The 20503-nt window shown below is 44.8% G+C and overlaps 1 protein-coding gene across 1 annotated transcript in view; it reads right to left on the bottom strand.

Moving 5' to 3' along the window:
- Positions 1-20503, bottom strand: part of LOC128699497 (uncharacterized) — a 98871-nt gene that overhangs the window by 58776 nt on the left and 19592 nt on the right. The window contains exon 2 of the mRNA XM_070098230.1: positions 20218-20338. Within this exon, the coding sequence (XP_069954331.1) occupies positions 20218-20316 (99 nt within the window). The 5' untranslated portion in view covers positions 20317-20338. The remainder of the gene's footprint in view (positions 1-20217; positions 20339-20503) is intronic.

Raw genomic sequence — 20503 nt, 5'->3', positions numbered from 1 at the left:
CAAACAATGTATAAAAAAAAGGCCAGGGAATGGGAAATCACTTCAGGGATCACCATCTGACACACACCCGTGTCAGGACACGTTGTTTCCTGACGGACAAAACGCCACCTCTGGTTCTCAAATGTAAAAAAACAAAATGCTCTTATTTCAGTCGCTCCTGAAACTAAGTAATGGAAATATTCAAATACAAGAAAACTTTTGTCGAATAAATCACAGTGAACGTGAGAAGTGTCCCGGAGAAGTGAGAGTGAATCACCACCACCATCACTATTATTATTATTATTATTATTATTATTATTATTATTATTCTCATACAATGGTAGTTACGAGGAAGCGCTAAAAACATAGGTCATACAGCGCCTTGCGAATGGGAGGCAATCGAATTTGATTCAAGAGAGCAGTTCCAACTCCTTGGATCAAGAGCCCTTGCGCAGCATCAAGGCACTCCCACCCCTCTCCTCCCTTGAGAGTAACATCGAGGTCACGTGGGGTCAATGACTGCTCGCTGAAGTAAAAGCAAAACGGAGGAGTTGAGGGTCAGGTGCCATGGTCAGCTGGTTGGTAACTGCCATAAGTAGCACTTTCGTAAGTGGTACTGGCACTGCCGGAAGGGTCGTTTGCGCCACTTGTGAGGAACTAGTGGTGGTATTTCTGTCGGGAGAAATAATTTGTAGTGAGACAGGTGGCGCCTGGTCATGCGTTGACCTGCTGACTACAGGTCACTGGTCATATGACCTGTCTCGCACTGGCTTATTAGTGTGCTATCGAAAAATAATTAAATAACGCAAAATGAAGTGTAATATCTTAAATATTTCCGTAACAAAAGGTATGATACCTGTGTTAACACATAAGAGATGTGAAATTATAAATGTGATGTGTCTTCGCACCACTTAACACACCACTTAGTATGAGACGGTGTTTCTAGCACACTGACACGTACACTTGTCTCACTCAAGTGAAGGAAGTGCCACTGATGATTTCTGCCACAGGCTGGTTTAATTTGTGATAGCATGTCAACATTGCCTAAATAATACTTACATATATTAGGAATTTTACTTCAGAACTCTAAGGGAGAGAGTTGCTCTCCTTACTCACATCCAGAAAGGCGACTTCCCTGCAGTGTTAATAACATATGAACGTAAGAAAAAATATTGCAGCAGGCCTACTGGCCCATGCTAGGAAGGTCCAAGTCTCCTACCTAGCCAGGTCAGGTCACATTCACTTAACGAAGGAGCACAGCATCAGACCTAGTAGCACAAGCTAGTCAGGTCCAACTCAAACCCACCCACACCCACTCATGTATTTATCTAACCTATTTTTAAAACTACACAACGTTTTAGGTTCTATGACGGTACTCGGGAGTTTGTTCCACTCATCCACAACTCTATTACCAAACCAGTGCTTTCCTATGTCCTTCCTGAATCTGAATTTTTCCAATTTAACACCATTGCTGCGAGTCCTGTCTTGGCTAGATATTTTTAGCACGCTGTTTACATCCCCTTTATTTATTCCTGTTTTCCATTTATACACCTCGATCATATCTCCCCTAATTCTACACCTTTCTAGAGAGTGCAGATTCAGGGCTCTCAGTCTATCCCCATAAGGAAGATTTCTAATACATGGGAAAAACTTTGTCGTCCTCCTTTGTACGTTTTCCAGAGCATTTATATATCCATTCTGTAATACGGTGACCAAAACTGTGCAGCATGATCTAAATGAGGCCTAACCAAGGATGTATAGAGTTGAAGAACAACCTGAGGACTCCTATTATTTATTCTTCTTGATATGAAGCCAAGGATTCTATTAGCTTTATTGCGAACACTTATGCACTGTTGTCTTGGTTTTAGATTACTGCCAACCAGACCTTTTAAATCCTTTTCGCAATCAATAATATTAAAATCTACATTATTTAGTTTATATGTGGCATGAATATTTTCCTGTCCAATGTTTAGAACTTTGCATTTGTCTATATTAAACTGCATCTGCCACTTCTCCGACCACTGCATCAGTCTATTCAAATCATCCTGGAGTGCTCTAATGTCCTCGTCAGAATGAATTCGTCGGCCTATTTTGGTGTCATCGGCAAACTTGCTTATATCGCTATTTATTCCCTCATCTATGTCGTTTATGTAGATTTTGAACAAATGGCCCAACACTGACCCCTGTTGAACACCGCTCGTGACGCTTCCCTACTCGGATTTCTCCCCATTTATGCAAATTCTCTGCTGCCTATCTGTCAACCACACTTTTATCCAGGAAAAGATTTCTCCTGTTCCATGTGCCTTAATTTTCCTCAACAGTCTCTGATGTGGGACTCTATCAAAAGCTTTACTGAAGTCCATACACACAATGTCATATTCATTACCATGATCTACCTCCTCAAATACCTTAGTGAAAAAAGTTAATTAAGGCAGGAACGCCCTTTTGTAAAACCGTGCTGAGATTCGTTGATCAATTTATGCTTTTCAAGATGGCTACGAATTGCCTCGGCAATTACTGAGTCCCTAAATTTTCCCACTATGGAGGTTAGGCTTATTGGTCTATAGTTCGAAGCTAAGGACCTGTCATCTGCTCTGAAAATAGGTACTACATTTGCCATTTTCCACTTATCTGGCACCATGCCAGTTTGTAGTGATATGTTGAAAAGAATAGCCAGAGGTTTGCTAAGCTCCTCTTTACATTCCTTTAGAACCCTTGTTAGGTGTTAATTTATCTATTTTTCTAAGGACCATGTCACTTGTGACCCTAATCGTGAATAGTTTATCGTCCTGTTCTACATAATTTATTATTTCTGGAATATCACTAGTATCTTCCTGTGTAAAAACTGAGAGGCAGTGTTAAAAATTCTACGCATTTTCCCATCACTGTCGGTGAGCTGACCCGAGAAACTTTTGAGTGGGCCTATCTTGTCCCTAATCTTCTGTACACCTGAAAGAATCTTGTTGCACAAGAATGGTATACAATACCGACAACTAACCCATCTCTTTGGGTAGGACCTACTTCCACTGGGGAATCCCGCCTACCAGTGACTATGCCCTCATCTGCTACCCGTCCCCTTTTCACCTGACGTTAGTATATAAGCGCCAGGCTCCTTGCCTCTGCTCCAGAACATCCACGATTACGGTCTCTTTGTACCAACTCCAAGGCTGAGGGACTGATTACCTCATCTGTATATAGTTCTACTGTCTTCAAATTATGTCCTGGAATTTGTATTGATAAAGCCACTGGATGGCGAAACGTCTATAATAAAGATGCCCAGATGTTGCACATGAAAGAATCCTTTTGGGTTCGTCTTCGATTCCCTTGCAACTTTAACCTCATAATCTCTCTTTGCTTTTTTTTATTCCCTTTTTTTATTTCTCTCTTAAACTGAATATACTGATTTCTTAACTGCCCATCTCCTCTTTTGATTCGCCTATATATGCCTCTCTTTTAACCAATGAGATGTTTTAATCCATTGTTTATCCATTTAGGATCATTTTTACACAAATAACCCGCACATAAAAGAGAGAAGCTTACGAAGACGTTTCGGTCCGGCTTGGACCATTGACAAAGTCACACTAACCAGAAGTGGAGCAGGACGGCTATATATAGCCGTCCTGCTCCACTTCTGGTTAGTGTGACTTTGTAAATGGTCCAAATCGGACCGAAACGTCGTCGTAAGCTTCTCTCTTCTATGTGCGGGTTATTTGTGTATCGTTCCAGTCACGGTATTGTGCCTTGTTTTGTTATTTAGGATGATTTTTGTTTGATCTGATTTCCCTATTCGGAACATAAGTTGATGAGCAGCTAGAACTATGATCCGAAAAACGTCATATTGGCAACCATCACCACCTACCTGACCCATAATCACTGCACATGTGAATTATTTCACAACTGTTGGTATTTTATACCACGTCTTAACCTACGGTCCTGTTGTTATTGCTTACCCAAGGCAGGTTCACCGAGGACCTCTTAGTGGAACATGTGATATAACAAAATATACCTCCTAAGGGAACATTTGATATAACAAAATATACCTCCTAAGGGAACATTTGATAACACTCAGTTTCGTTTATGCAAGATTCTCTTTGAAATTAAAAGCACTCTCTGTTACACAAACTTCAAGCAGAATATTTCCATGGTGAAACCTCTCAGTAGTTTTTTGTGCGTGTGTGTGTGTGTGTGTGTGTGTGTGTGTGTGTGTGTGTGTGTGTGTGTGTGTGTGTGTGTGTGTGTGTGTGTGTGTGTGTGTGTGTGTGAAGATGGGTAGTGCTGCCCGGGGTGCTGCCCAGGCTGACCCACACAAAGCAGGATGACTCTGGGCACAAAAACATGACACACACACACACACACACACACACACACACACACACAACGCACAACACACACACACACAACACACACACACACACACAACACACACACACACACACACAACACACACACACACACACACACACACACACACACACACACACACACACACACACACACACTAGTGACAGATATAGTTTCACTCACAATATTATATCTATGTTTTCTGATATAGAAGATAAAACCTGTTTTAATATGCCATATATTGCTTGAAAAAATAGAAATAATGAAATAGTGTGTCTGTCCCATTCTCTGAGTTCTCTTTCTGTCTTCCTCTCTCTCTCTCTAACATCCTCTTTCTCTACTATCTTCTCTGCCATCCCCTCTTTCTGCCACCCCCCCTCTTTTTACCTTCTCCTCTTTCTGCCATTCCCCCTCTTTCTACCTTCCCCTCTTTCTACCTTCCCCTCTTTCTGTCTTTGCCCCCTCTTTCTACCTTCCCCTCTTTCTACCTTCCCCTCTTTCTGTCTTTGCCCCCTCTTTCTGCCTTCCCCTCTTTCTACCTTCCCCTCTTTCTGTCTTTGCCCCCTCTTTCTACCTTCCCCCTCTTTCTACCTTCCCCTCTTTCTGTCTTTGCCCCCTCTTTCTGCCTTCCCCCTCTTTCTACCTTCCCCTCTTTCTGTATTTGCCCCCTCTTTCTGCCTTCCCCCTCGTTCAACCTTCCCCACTTTCTGTCTTTGCCCCCTCTTTCTGCCTTCCCCTCTTCCTGCCTTCCCCTCTTTCTGCCTTCCCCTCTTTCTACCTTCCCCTCTTTCTGTCTTTCCCCCTCTTTCCTACCTTCCCCTCTTTCTGTCTTTGCCCCCTCTTTCTGCCTTCCCCTCTTTCTACCTTCCCCTCTTTCTGTCTTTGCCCCCTCTTTCTGCCTTCCCCTGTTTCTGTCTTTGCCCCCTCTTTCTACCTTCCCCTCTTTCTGTCTTTGCCCCCTCTTTCTGCCTTTCCCTCTTTCTACCTTCCCCTCTTTCTGTCTTTGCCCCCTCTTTCTGCCTTCCCCTCTTTCTACCTTCCCCTCTTTCTGTCTTTGCCCCCTCTTTCTGCCTTCCCCTCCTTCTGCCATCCCCTCAAACTGCCTTCCTCCTCTCTCTACCTTTCTGCCTTCTCTCTGTCTTTCTCCCTGTCTTCCTGGGTTTTTATCTTCTCACCTAGCCATGCCAGGACTCACAGCGGCGCTACGAAACACTGTGTTTGCAACAGAGTTGAGGGTGAGTTCAACTTTCAAGCAACAAGAAGTATTACCTAAGTAACTGATACAGAGAAAGTGTCTAGTTTAAGCCATTCTCAAGTAGCGTCTTAGAAGCCACAGTCTTGGGTGGCTGTAATATAAAAATATTGTACTGGTATATGAGTGAGAGTTGAGCCTGCCTAGCATGGGCCAGTAGGTCTACCCCAGTGCTTCACTTTTTTGTTCTCTCTTTCTGGCTTTCGATGGGTATGCGGCGCATAATGAAGATATTAAACAAACTACTCTCTCTCTCTCTCTCTCTCTCCCTCTCTCTCTCTTCCTTTCTCTCTCTTCCTCTCTCTCTCTCTCTCTCTCTCTCTCTCTCTCTCTCTCTCTCTCTCTCTCTCTCTCTCTCTCTCTCTCTCTCGGGAGAGAGATATACTGGAGAGGGTTTCGGGGTCAACGCCCCGGCGGCCCGGTCCGAGACCAGGCTTCGTGGTGGGTCAGTGTCTGATTAACCAGGCTGTTACTGCTGGCCGCACGCAAACTAACGTAAAATCCACAACCCGGCTGTTACGCCACTTCAGATGCCTGTCCAGCGCCTTCTTGAAGACAGCCAGGGGTTCATTGGTAATCCCCCTAATGTATGCTGGGAGGCAGTTGAACAGTCTTGGGCCCCTGACACTTACTGTGTTGTCTCTCAGTGTACTCGTGGCCAGTAATTTAGGTGCTTTATTGTACTTACGTGTGCCGTGAAAGTTCTCTGTACATTCTCCAGGTCAGCAATTTCGCCTGCCTTGAAGAGGGCAGTTAGCATACAGCAGTATTCCAGCCTAGAGAGAACAAACGACTTGAAGAGAATCATCATAGGTCTGGCGTCCCTAGTTTTGAAGGTTCTCATTATCCATCCTATCATTTTTCTAGCAGATGCGGTAGATACATTGCTGTAGCCTTTGAAGGTGAGATCCTCTCTCTCTCTGTCCTTTGTCTGCCACCTCTTTTCAGTTTCTCTCTCTCTCTCTCTCTCTCTCTCTCTCTCTCCCTTATTTTCTCAGTTCCTTTCCCTGCTTTTCCGGAGTTTGCCTTTACAGATGACCCATAAACCCTCTCGTAAATGGCTCATAAAATGCGACCAATACAGAGAATGAGAGTAAAAGTTGGGCGGCTGGCTGGCCGGCACAAAATGATTGACTACTTCCACCCGCCGGGAACTGTCCCCTGGCGGCCTGAAATAGAACTTAAAGTGGCCAATAGTCACTCTCTTGAAAAAAAAAATCACCACAAACGAGAAATAAGAAAAGTAAAATAGAAAATAAAAAAAAAAACTGGCAACGATATGGGTTGAGAATGGCGAAGTAGTTGAGAAAAATCAGCCACCCCGAGAAAGACTTTTCGAGTGCAGGTTGATGAGTGGGCGGTCCTGGACCGATGAGTGGGCGGTCCTGGACCGATGAGTGGGCGGTCCTGGACTGATGAGTGGGCGGTCCTGGACCGATGAGTGGGCGGTCCTGGACCGATGAGTGGGCGGTCCTGGACCGATGAGTGGGCGGTCCTGGACCGATGAGTGGGCGGTCCTGGACCGATGAGTGGGCGGTCCTGGACCGATGAGTGGGCGGTCCTGGCGTATATTTACTGCTCAGATTTCCTTCCTGCTCTTTACTCACCTGTAACAAGTTTTCATTCCGAGTTCTATTGGACTGACATCCAGTCACTCTAGCGGCAGTGATCACAATTATTTTGCATAATATACATATGATGGGGTCCACCTCTAGTGCAGTATCCCACCTAGACAAGGTGACCTAAAAAGAACTACGAAAGTTTTTCTTTTTAAATTTAGTAATTTATACAGGACAAGGGGGTTACTAGCCCCTTGCTCCTGGCATTTTAGTCGCCTCTCACAACACGCATGGCTTACGGAGGAAGAATTCTGTTCCACTTCCCCATGGAAGTCACTTACAAACAATAATAATACAAAGAGATGTAAAACATAAATAAAGAGGAGCAGATGTAAATCAAAAAGTGAAAAAATGATAAACCAGCTACAAAGAGACTGACATAACTACAAAGAGACTGACATAACTACAAAGAGACTGACATAACTACAAAGAGACTGACATAACTACAAAGAGACTGACATAACTACAAAGAGACTGACATAACTACAAAGAGACTGACATAACTACAAAGAGACTGACATAGTAACAAAGAGACTAACATAGTAACAAAGAGACTGACATAGTAACAAAGAGACTGACAGTAACAAAGAGGCTGATATAGTAACAAAGAGGCTGATATAGTAACAAAGAGGCTGATATAGTAACAAAGAGACTGACATAACTACAAAGAGACTGACATAACTACAAAGAGACTGACATAACTACAAAGAGACTGACATAACTACAAAGAGACTGACATAACTACAAAGAGACTGACATAACTACAAAGGGACTGACATAACTACAAAGGGACTAACGTAACCAGAGTAACTATTTCTCGTATTTGCAACAATTCAGATTTCGGGCTCCTAAAAAATCAGCGAAATGCAGGAACGAAAAGAAATACTGTATATCGAGGCGCAATGAGCAGTATAGTGGGAGTTTGTAAATACCAGAGTGAGAGAGACTGCCAGGGAGAGATGCTTTCAGATGAGCTGATGTAGGTAACATCTCTTAGCTTGTCAATAAAGCTAGGGATCCTTAACCTAACCTTGTCAAGCACTGTGTAACAGAGAGAGAGAGAGAGAGAGAGAGAGAGAGAGAGAGAGAGAGAGAGAGAGAGAGAGAGAGAGAGAGAGAGAGAGAGAGAGAGAGAGAGAGAGAGAGAGAGAGAGAGAGAGAGAGAGAGAGAGAGAGAGAGAACCGAAATAGTTTACACAAAGAGGTGATATCCAGTAAAAACAATAATTATACTCTTATTATCAATGTTTCTCTCATTGTTACAAAAGTATCTCATAGTTACTAATGTATCTCTCACTACCACTAGTGTATCTTTCACTGCCACTAGTGTATCTCTCACTGCCACTAGTGTATCTCTCACTACCACTAGTGTATCTTTCACTGCCACTAGTGTATCTCTCACTGCCACTAGTGTATCTCTCACTACCACTAGTGTATCTCTCACTACCACTAGTGTATCTCTCACTGCCACTAGTGTATCTTTCACTGCCACTAGTATATCTCTCACTGCCACTAGTGTATCTCTCACTGCCACTAGTGTATCTCTCACTGCCACTAGTATATCTCTCACTGCCACTAGTATATCTTTCACTGCCACTAGTGTATCTCTCACTGCCACTAGTGTATCTCTCACTGCCACTAGTGTATCTTTCACTGCCACTAGTGTATCTCTCACTGCCACTAGTGTATCTCTCACTACCACTAGTGTATCTCTCACTGCCACTAGTGTATCTCTCACTACCACTAGTGTATCTCTACCACTAGTGTATCTCTCACTACCACTAGTGTATCTTTCACTGCCACTAGTGTATCTCTCACTGCCACTAGTGTATCTCTCACTACCACTAGTGTATCTCTCACTGCCACTAGTGTATCTCTCACTACCACTAGTGTATCTCTCACTGCCACTAGTGTATCTCTCACTACCACTAGTGTATCTCTCACTACCACTAGTGTATCTCTCACTGCCACTAGTGTATTTCTCACTACCACTAGTGTATCTCTCACTACCACTAGTGTATCTCTCACTACCACTAGTGTATCTCTCACTGCCACTAGTGTATCTCTCACTACCACTAGTGTATCTCTCACTACCACTAGTGTATCTCTCACTACCACTAGTGTATCTCTCACTACCACTAGTGTATCTCTCACTGCCACTAGCGTATCTCTCACTACCACTAGTGTATCTCTCACTACCACTAGTGTATCTCTCACTACCACTAGTGTATCTCTCACTGCCACTAGTGTATCTCTCACTACCACTAGTGTATCTCTCACTACCACTAGTGTATCTCTCACTACCACTAGTGTATCTCTCACTGCCACTAGTGTATCTCTCACTGCCACTAGTGTATCTCTCACTACCACTAGTGTATCTCTCACTGCCACTAGTGTATCTCTCACTGCCACTAGTGTATCTCTCACTGCCACTAGTGTATCTCTCATTGCCACTAGTGTATCTCTCACTGCCACTAGTGTATCTCTCACTGCCACTAGTGTATCTCTCACTGCCACTAGTGTATCTCTCACTGCCACTAGTGTATCTCTCACTGCCACTAGTGTATCTCTCACTGCCACTAGTGTATCTCTCACTGCCACTAGTGTATCTCTCACTACCACTAGTGTATCTCTCACTGCCACTAGTGTATCTCTCACTACCACTAGTGTATCTCTCACTGCCACTAGTGTATCTCTCACTGCCACTAGTGTATCTCTCACTGCCACTAGTGTATCTCTCACTGCCACTAGTGTATCTCTCACTACCACTAGTGTATCTCTCACTGCCACTAGTGTATCTCTCACTGCCACTAGTGTATCTCTCACTGCCACTATTGTATCTCTCACTACCACTAGTGTATCTCTCACTGCCACTAGTGTATCTCTCACTGCCACTAGTGTATCTCTCACTGCCACTAGCGTATCTCTCACTGCCACTAGTGTATCTCTCACTACCACTAGTGTATCTCTCACTGCCACTAGTGTATCTCTCACTGCCACTAGTGTATCTCTCACTGCCACTAGTGTATCTCTCACTACCACTAGTGTATCTCTCACTGCCACTAGTGTATCTCTCACTGCCACTAGTGTATCTCTCACTGCCACTAGTGTATCTCTCACTACCACTAGTGTATCTCTCACTGCCACTAGTGTATCTCTCACTGCCACTAGTGTATCTCTCACTGCCACTAGTGTATCTCTCACTACCACTAGTGTATCTCTCACTGCCACTAGTGTATCTCTCACTGCCACTAGTGTATCTCTCACTGCCACTAGTGTATCTCTCACTGCCACTAGTGTATCTCTCACTGCCACTAGTGTATCTCTCACTGCTACTAGTGTATCTCTCACTGCCACTAGTGTATCTCTCACTGCCACTAGTGTATCTCTCACTGCCACTAGTGTATCTCTCACTGCCACTAGTGTATCTCTCACTGCTACAAGTGTATCTCTCACTGCCACTAGTGTATCTCTCACTGCCACTAGTGTATCTCTCACTGCCACTAGTGTATCTCTCACTGCCACTAGTGTATCTCTCACTGCTACTAGTGTATCTCTCACTGCCACTAGTGTATCTCTCATTGCCACTAGTGTATCTCTCACTGCTACTAGTGTATCTCTCACTGCCACTAGTGTATCTCTCACCGCCACTAGTGTATCTCTCACTGCCACTAGTGCATCTCTCACTGCTACTAGTGTATCTCTCACTGCCACTAGTGTATCTCTCACCGCCACTAGTGTATCTCTCACTGCCACTAGTGTATCTCTCACTGCCACTAGTGTATCTCTCACTGCCACTAGTGTATCTCTCACCGCCACTAGTGTATCTCTCACTGCCACTAGTGTATCTCTCACTGCCACTAGTGTATCTCTCACTGCCACTAGTGTATCTCTCACCGCCACTAGTGTATCTTTCACTGCCACTAGTGTATCTCTCACTGCCACTAGAGTATCTCTCACCGCCACTAGTGTATCTCTCACTGCCACTAGTGTATCTCTCACTGCCACTAGTGTATCTCTCACCGCCACTAGTGTATCTTTCACTGCCACTAGTGTATCTCTCAATGCCACTAGTGTATCTCTCACCGCCACTAGTGTATCTCTCACTGCCACTAGTGTATCTCTCACCGCCACTAGTGTATCTCTCACTGCCACTAGTGTATCTCTCACCGCCACTAGTGTATCTTTCACTGCCACTAGTGTATCTCTCACCGCCACTAGTGTATCTCTCACCGCCACTAGTGTATCTTTCACTGCCACTAGTGTATCTCTCACTGCCACTAGTGTATCTCTCACCGCCACTAGTGTATCTTTCACTGCCACTAGTGTATCTCTCACTGCCACTAGTGTATCTCTCACTGCCACTAGTGTATCTCTCACTGCCACTAGTGTATCTCTCACTGCCACTAGTGTATCTTTCACTGCCACTAGTGTATCTCTCACTGCCACTAGTGTATCTCTCACTGCCACTAGTGTATCTCTCACTGCCACTAGTGTATCTCTCACTGCCACTAGTGTATCTCTCACCGCCACTAGTGTATCTTTCACTGCCACTAGTGTATCTTTCACTGCCACTAGTGTATCTCTCACTGCCACTAGTGTATCTTTCACTACCACTAGTGTATCTCTCACTGCCACTAGTGTATCTTTCACTGCCACTAGTGTATCTCTCACTGCCACTAGTGTATCTTTCACTGCCACTAGTGTATCTCTCACTGCCACTAGTGTATCTTTCACTACCACTAGTGTATCTCTCACTGCCACTAGTGTATCTCTCACTGCCACTAGTGTATCTCTCACTGCCACTAGTGTATCTCTCACTACCACTAGTGTATTTCTCACTGCCACTAGTGTATCTCTCACTACCACTAGTGTATCTCTCACTGCCACTAGTGTATCTCTCACTGCCACTAGTGTATCTCTCACTGCCACTAGTGTATCTCTCACTACCACTAGTGTATCTCTCACTGCTACTAGTGTATCTCTCACTACCACTAGTGTATCTCTCACTGCCACTAGTGTATCTCTCACTGCCACTAGTGTATCTCTCACTGCCACTAGTGTATCTCTCACTGCCACTAGTGTATCTCTCACTAACACTAGTGTGTCTCTCACTGCTACTAGTGTATCTCTCACTGCCACTAGTGTATCTCTCACTGCCACTAGTGTATCTCTCACTGCCACTAGTGTATCTCACACTGCCACTAGTGTATCTCTCACTACCACTAGTGTATCTCTCACTGCTACTAGTGTATCTCTCACTGCCACTAGTGTATCTCTCACTGCCACTAGTGTATCTCTCACTGCCACTAGTGTATCTCTCACTACCACTAGTGTATCTCTCACTGCTACTAGTGTATCTCTCACTGCCACTAGCGTATCTCTCACTACTATTAGTGTCTCTCTCACTGCCACTAGTGTATCTCTCACTGCCACTAGTGTATCTCTCACTGCCACTAGCGTATCTCTCACTGCTACTAGTGTATCTCTCACTGCTATTAGTGTATCTCTCACTGCCACTACCGTATCTCTCACTGCTACTAGTGTATCTCTCACTGCCACTAGCGTATCTCTCACTGCTATTAGTGTATCTCTCACTGCCACTAGTGTATCTCTCACTGCCACTAGTGTATCTCTCACTGCCACTAGTGTATCTCTCACTGCCACTAGCGTATCTCTCACTGCCACTAGTATATCTCTCACTGCCACTAGCGTATCTCTCACTGCTATTAGTGTATCTCTCACTGCCACTAGTGTATTTCTCACTGTTATTAGTGTATCTCTCACTGCTACTAGTGTATCTCTCACTACCACTAGTGTATCTCTCACTGCCACTAGTGTATCTCTCACTACTATTAGTGTCTCTCTCACTGCTACTAGTGTATCTCTCACTGCCACTAGTGTATTTCTCACTGCCACTAGCGTATCTCTCTGCCACTAGTGTATCTTTCACTGCCACTAGTGTATCTCTCACTGCCACTAGTGTATCTCTCACTGCCACTAGCGTATCTCTCTGCCACTAGTGTATCTTTCACTGCCACTAATGTATCTTTCACTGCCACTAGTGTATCTTTCACTGCCACTAGTGTATCTTTCACTGCCACTAGTGTATCTCTCACTGCCACTAGCGTGTCTCTCTGCCACTAGTGTATCTTTCACTGCCACTAGTGTATCTCTCACTGCCACTAGTGTATCTCTCACTTCCACTAGCGTATCTCTCTGCCACTAGTGTATCTTTCACTGCCACTAGTGTATCTCTCACTGCCACTAGCGTATCTCTCTGCCACTAGTGTATCTTTCACTACCACTAGTGTATCTTTCACTGCCACTAGTGTATCTCTCACTGCTACTAGTGTATCTCTCACTGCCACTAGTGTATCTCTCACTGCCACTAGTGTATCTCTCACTGCTACTAGTGTATCTCTCACTGCGACTATTGTATCTCTCACTACCACTAGTGTATCTCTCACTGCTACTAGTGTATCTCTCACTGCCACTAGTGTATCTCTGACTACCACTAGTGTATCTCTGACTGCTACTAGTGTATCTCTCACTACCAGTAGTGTATCTCTCACTGCTACTAGTGTATCTCTCATAGCCAGTAGTGTATATCTCACTACCACTAGTGTATCTCTCACTGCTACTAGTGTATCTCTCACTACCACTAGTGTATCTCTCACTACCACTAGTGTATCTCTCACTACCACTAGTGTATCTCTCACTGCTACTAGTGTATATCACTACCACTAGTGTATCTCTCACTACCACTAGTGTATCTCTCACTGCCACTAGTGTATCTCTCACTACCACTAGTGTATCTCTCACTGCCACTAGTGTATCTCTCACTGCCACTAGTGTATCTTTCACTGCCACTAGTATATCTCTCACTGCCACTAGTGTATCTCTCACTGCCACTAGTGTATCTCTCACTGCTACTAGTGTATCTCTCACTGCCACTAGTGTATCTCTCACTGCCACTAGTGTATCTTTCACTGTCACTAGTGTATCTCTCACTGCCACTAGTGTATCTTTCACTGCCACTAGTATATCTCTCACTGCCACTAGTGTATCTCTCACTGCCACTAGTGTATCTCTCACTGCCACTAGTGTATCTCTCACTGCCACTAGTGTATCTCTAACTGCCACTAGTGTATCTTTCACTGCCACTAGTGTATCTCTCACTGCCACTAGTGTATCTCTCACTGCAACTAGTGTATCTTTCACTGCCACTAGTGTATCTCTCACTGCCACTAGTGTATCTTTCACTGCCACTAGTGTATCTCTCACTGCCACTAGTGTATCTCTCACTGCCACTAGTGTATCTTTCACTGCCACTAGTGTATCTCTCACTGCCACTAGTGTATCTTTCACTGCCACTAGTGTATCTCTCACTGCCACTAGTGTATCTTTCACTGCCACTAGTATATCTCTCACTGCCACTAGTATATCTTTCACTGCCACTAGTGTATCCCTCACTGCCACTAGTGTATATCTCACTGCCACTAGTGTATCTTTCACTGCCACTAGTGTATCTCTCACCGCCACTAGTGTATCTTTCACTGCCACTAGTATATCTCTCACTGCCACTAGTGTATCTTTCACTGCCACTACTGTATCTCTCACTGCCACTAGTGTATCTCTCACTGCCACTAGTGTATCTCTCACTGCCACTAGTGTATCTCTAACTGCCACTAGTGTATCTTTCACTGCTACTAGTGTATCTCTCACTGCAACTAGTGTATCTCTCACTGCCACTAGTGTATCTCTCACTGCCACTAGTGTATCTCTCACTGCCACTAGTGTATCTCTCACTGCCACTAGTGTATCTTTCACTGCTACTAGTGTATCTCTCACTGCAACTAGTGTATCTTTCACTGCCACTAGTATATCTTTCACTGCCACTAGTGTATCTTTCACTGCCACTAGTGTATCTCTCACTGCCACTAGTGTATCTTTCACTACCACTAGTGTATCTCTCACTGCCACTAGTGTATCTTTCACTGCCACTAGTGTATCTCTCACTGCTACTAGTGTATCTCTCACTGCCACTAGTGTATCTTTCACTGCCACTAGTGTATCTCTCACTGCTACTAGTGTATCTCTCACTGCCACTAGTGTATCTTTCACTGCCACTAGTGTATCTTTCACAGGCACTAGTGTATCTCTCACTGCTACTAGTGTATCTCTCACTGCCACTAGTGTATCTTTCACTGCAACTAGTGTATCTCTCACTGCTACTAGTGTATCTCTCACTGCCACTAGTGTATCTTTCACTGCCACTAGTGTATCTCTCACTGCCACTAGTGTATCTTTCACTGCCACTAGTGTATCTCTCACTGCTACTATTGTATCTCTCACTGCCACTAGTGTATCTTTCACTGCCACTAGTGTATCTCTCACTGCTACTAGTGTATCTCTCACTGCCACTAGTGTATCTTTCACTGGCACTAGTGTATCTCTCACTGCCACTAGTGTATCTTTCACTGCCACTAGTGTATCTCACTGCCACTAGTGTATCTCTCACTGCCACTAGTGTATCTTTCACTGCCACTAGTGTATCTCTCACTGCCACTAGTGTATCTTTCACTGCCACTAGTGTATCTCTCACTGCTACTAGTGTATCTCTCACTGCCACTAGTGTATCTTTCACTGCCACTAGTGTATCTCTCACTGCTACTAGTGTATCTCTCACTGCCACTAGTGTATCTTTCACTGGCACTAGTGTATCTCTCACTGCCACTAGTGTATCTTTCACTGCCACTAGTGTATCTTTCACTGGCACTAGTGTATCTCTCACTGCCACTAGTGTATCTTTCACTGCCACTAGTGTATCTCACTGCCACTAGTGTATCTCTCACTGCCACTAGTGTATCTCTCACTGCCACTAGTGTATCTCTCACTGCCACTAGTGTATCTCTCACTGCCACTAGTGTATCTTTCACTGCCACTAGTGTATCTCACTGCCACTAGTGTATCTCTCACTGCCACTAGTGTATCTCTCACTGCCACTAGTGTATCTCTCACTGCCACTAGTGTATCTTTCACTGCCACTAGTGTATCTCACTGCCACTAGTGTATCTCTCACTGCCACTAGTGTATCTCTCACTGCCACTAGTGTATCTCTCACTGCCACTAGTGTATCTCTCACTGCCACTAGTATATCTCTCACTGCCACTAGTGTATCTCTCACTGCTACTAGTGTATCTCTCACTGCCACTAGTGTATCTCTCACTGCCACTAGTATATCTCTCACTGCCACTAGTGTATCTCTCACTGCCACTAGTGTATCTCTCACTGCCACTAGTGTGTCTCTCACTGCTACTAGTGTATCTCTCACTGCTACTAGTGTATCTCTCACTGCCACTAGTGTATCTTTCACTGCCACTAGTGTATCTCTCACTGCTACTAGTGTATCTCTCACTGCCACTAGTGTATCTCTCACTGCCACTAGTGTATCTCTCACTGCCACTAGTGTATCTCTCACTGCCACTAGTGTATCTCTCACTGCCACTAGTGTATCTCTCACTGCCACTAGTGTATCTCTCACTGCCACTAGTGTAATAAAGCTTCACTGCTCTGTACTCTGAATTTGGTGGTCAAATTTAAGCATCATATTGAAAAAGCGATCTGAGAGACTAGTTAAAAAATAAAAACAATGTTGCCAGGCTGCTCCCACCTCACCACTGCTAAATGTGTGGTTATGGAAGGTGGCAGTGTTGCCAGGCTGCTCCCACCTCACCACTGCTAAATGTGTGGTTATGGAAGGTGGCAGTGTTGCCAGGCTGCTCCCACCTCACCACTGCTAAATGTGTGGTTATGGAAGGTGGCAGTGTTGCCAGGCTGCTCCCACCTCACCACTGCTAAATGTGTGGTTATGGAAGGTGGCAGTGTTGCCAGGCTGCTCCCACCTCACCACTGCTAAATGTGTGGTTATGGAAGGTGGCAGTGTTGCCAGGCTGCTCCCACCTCACCACTGCTAAATGTGTGGTTATGGAAGGTGGCAGTGTTGCCAGGCTGCTCCCACCTCACCACTGCTAAATGTGTGGTTATGGAAGGTGGCAGTGTTGCCAGGCTGCTCCCACCTCACCACTGCTAAATGTGTGGTTATGGAAGGTGGCAGTGTTGCCAGGCTGCTCCCACCTCACCACTGCTAAATGTGTGGTTATGGAAGGTGGCAGTGTTGCCAGGCTGCTCCCACCTCACCACTGCTAAATGTGTGGTTATGGAAGGTGGCAGTGTTGCCAGGCTGCTCCCACCTCACCACTGCTAAATGTGTGGTTATGGAAGGTGGCAGTGTTGCCAGGCTGCTCCCACCTCACCACTGCTAAATGTGTGGTTATGGAAGGTGGCAGTGTTGCCAGGCTGCTCCCACCTCACCACTGCTAAATGTGTGGTTATGGAAGGTGACAGTGTTGCCAGGCTGCTCCCACCTCACCACTGCTAAATGTGTGGTTATGGAAGGTGGCAGTGTTGCCAGGCTGCTCCCACCTCACCACTGCTAAATGTGTGGTTATGGAAGGTGGCAGTGTTGCCAGGCTGCTCCCACCTCACCACTGCTAAATGTGTGGTTATGGAAGGTGGCAGTGTTGCCAGGCTGCTCCCACCTCACCACTGCTAAATGTGTGGTTATGGAAGGTGACAGTGTTGCCAGGCTGCTCCCACCTCACCACTGCTAAATGTGTGGTTATGGAAGGTGGCAGTGTTGCCAGGCTGCTCCCACCTCACCTGCCATACCTCCACCGTATTTTCGTATCTTTGATGAGTTCCGAGAGTTCTTCAGCCTGATTGTTTAGGCGCTTACCTAATCAATCAGGCTGTTGCTGTTTCTGGCCCGCAGTCCTGCATATCCCTCACAACCCCCACGGCCATGTCCATAACCATGTCTCGTGGTGGATCAGGACCTTATCAACCAGACTATTACTCCTGGACGCACGTAAACCAACGTATGAACCACAGCCTGGCTGGTCAGGTACTGATTTTAGGTGCCTGTTCAGCTGCCTCTTGAAGACAGCCAGGGGTCTATTGGTAATCCCCCTTATGTATGCTGGGAGGCAGTTGAACAGTCTTGGTCCCCTGACACTTGCTGTGTTGTCTCTTAAGTGTATTCATGGGTTTACAATTATGTCAGTACGATTTCGTCAGTCATATTGCTTAGAATTATTAAAATAATTTTATATAATTCCCACAAGTAGATTATTAAGACATGTGTAACACTTGGGTATTATTTTTTATTTCCGAAACGTTTCGCCCGCACAGTAGGCTTCTTTAGTTGAATAGAGAAGTTGCAAACACAAAGAGCAGAAGCAGTGGGGAGGTAAAGATAAAGTAATCAGTCCATCAACCTTGAGGAAGTAGTTTTGAGGTGGTCAGTCCCTCAGCCTGGAGAGCTGAACACATCTCAAGGCTGAGGGACTGACTCTCTGAAACTATTTTTTCAAAGTTGATGGACTGATGATATCCTCGCTACCTCTCTCCACTGCTTCTGCTGTCTCCATATTTAGTCATCTCTGTATTCGACCGAAAAGAGCCTACTGCGTGGGGGAAAAGTTTCCGAAACGAAGTTACGTAAATGTTGACCATGTGTCTTACTCAAGGCTTAGAATGCTGGCGATCATTGTTAATGAGAAGTGAAAGGTTCTCTCGTCTCGCTGATAAACGTATTTCTCACATCACCAGTGATTAACGTTCAGATTTCAACGTTTTATTTCTTCTCTCGGCCACCTCTCTGCCAGACGTACTATAGCCGTTTTTTTTATATTTGCTTATTTGTGGTTAAATTCAAGTTTTATAGGATTATTCAACCTAACTATATTAACCTAACCTTACCTATATTAACCTATCCTAACGAATATTAACCTAACCTAACCTATAGTAACATAATCTTACGTATATTAACCTAACCTAATCTAACCTACAGTAGCCTAGCCTAACCTATATTAACATAAGTCAAAATGAGAAAATAAAATTAAAAAGAGAAAAAGTGGTCTGGTGGCTAAAGCTCCCGCTTCACACACGGAGGGCCCGGGTTCGATTCCCGGCGGGTGGAAACATTTCGACACGTTTCCTTACACCTGTTGTCCTGTTCACCTAGCAGCAAATAGGTACCTGGGTGTTAGTCGACTGGTGTGGGTCGCATCCTGGGGGACAAGATTAAGGACCCCAATGGAAATAAGTTAGACAGTCCTCGATGACGCACTGACTTTCTTGGGTTATCCTGGGTGGCTAACCCTCCGGGGTTAAAAATCCGAACGAAATCTTATCTTATCTTATCTTATGACCACGTCAAAAAACTGAGATATTTAAAATAAGACCATGCAGTAATACAAGTATTATTGTGAACCTGTCTACTTAACACCTCCCTCAGCAGGTCTCCCACCAGGGTGATAGTCACTCCAGGACCCTCCTGGAGTTACACACGGCCAGGAACTATGAAGCGACCTCCGCAGCTACATACACGTGACAACAGGTGAGTACATATGAACACACACAAGGGGCCAGGAGCTAGGAAGCGACCCCTGGAACCACATATAAGTGAGTACACACATTGAGGTAAAAGGAGCCGAAGCTCAAAATTCGCAACCTCAACGAGGTAATTGGAAAATTAAGCCTAAACAAAGTGTTTGAACAAAGTGACTTATTTGGCAATAAGTCACTGGACACAGTCTTCTCTCGTAACTCCAAACAGATCATCACAAAATAGGTCGTCATAAAATAGGTCATCACAACATAGGTCATCACAAAATAGGTCATCATAAGTCATCAACATATAATCAAGTCTACTCACTACATGGGTAAGCTGAGAACCCAAGCCAAGTTAATCCTAACTAGCTAGCTAGTTTTAGCACTGGTTCGATTTAATTAAGACTGATTCGCCATAGGTTCGATTTAGGACTGATTCATCTTAAGTTCGGACCCTGTCCGTTCCCTGAGTTGTTCACAATCAATATGACTGAGTGAGTCGAGTCTGGAGATTCTGGTATACCCAGATGCAAGACGGAGATGACAACAGTAGGTGTGTGTACTGACCTTGGCTTCCTCGTCGTGGCTTTCAGAAGTCACCAACGCCGCCGACAGCGTCATTACCAGGAGGACTACGCTCCTCCATCTACCTCCTGAAGGTGTCATCCTGGGACTGAAGTCTCGGCTCCTGTAGGGAAAGAACAGACACAAGTTGGTAACTTGTGAAGACTATGCTAGCTATGAGAGATTATTGTTGTTATTATAATTATGGAGGAGCGCTAAACTGTAGGGATTATACAGCGCCTGTAGGAGGAGGGAAGGATGGAAGGAATTTAGCCTTAATTCAGGGAAA

Source organism: Cherax quadricarinatus, chromosome 61 (genome assembly GCF_038502225.1).
Source record: "Cherax quadricarinatus isolate ZL_2023a chromosome 61, ASM3850222v1, whole genome shotgun sequence".
In the NCBI taxonomy this organism is placed as follows: domain Eukaryota; kingdom Metazoa; phylum Arthropoda; class Malacostraca; order Decapoda; family Parastacidae; genus Cherax; species Cherax quadricarinatus.
This window is presented reverse-complemented; position numbering and strand designations above follow the sequence as displayed.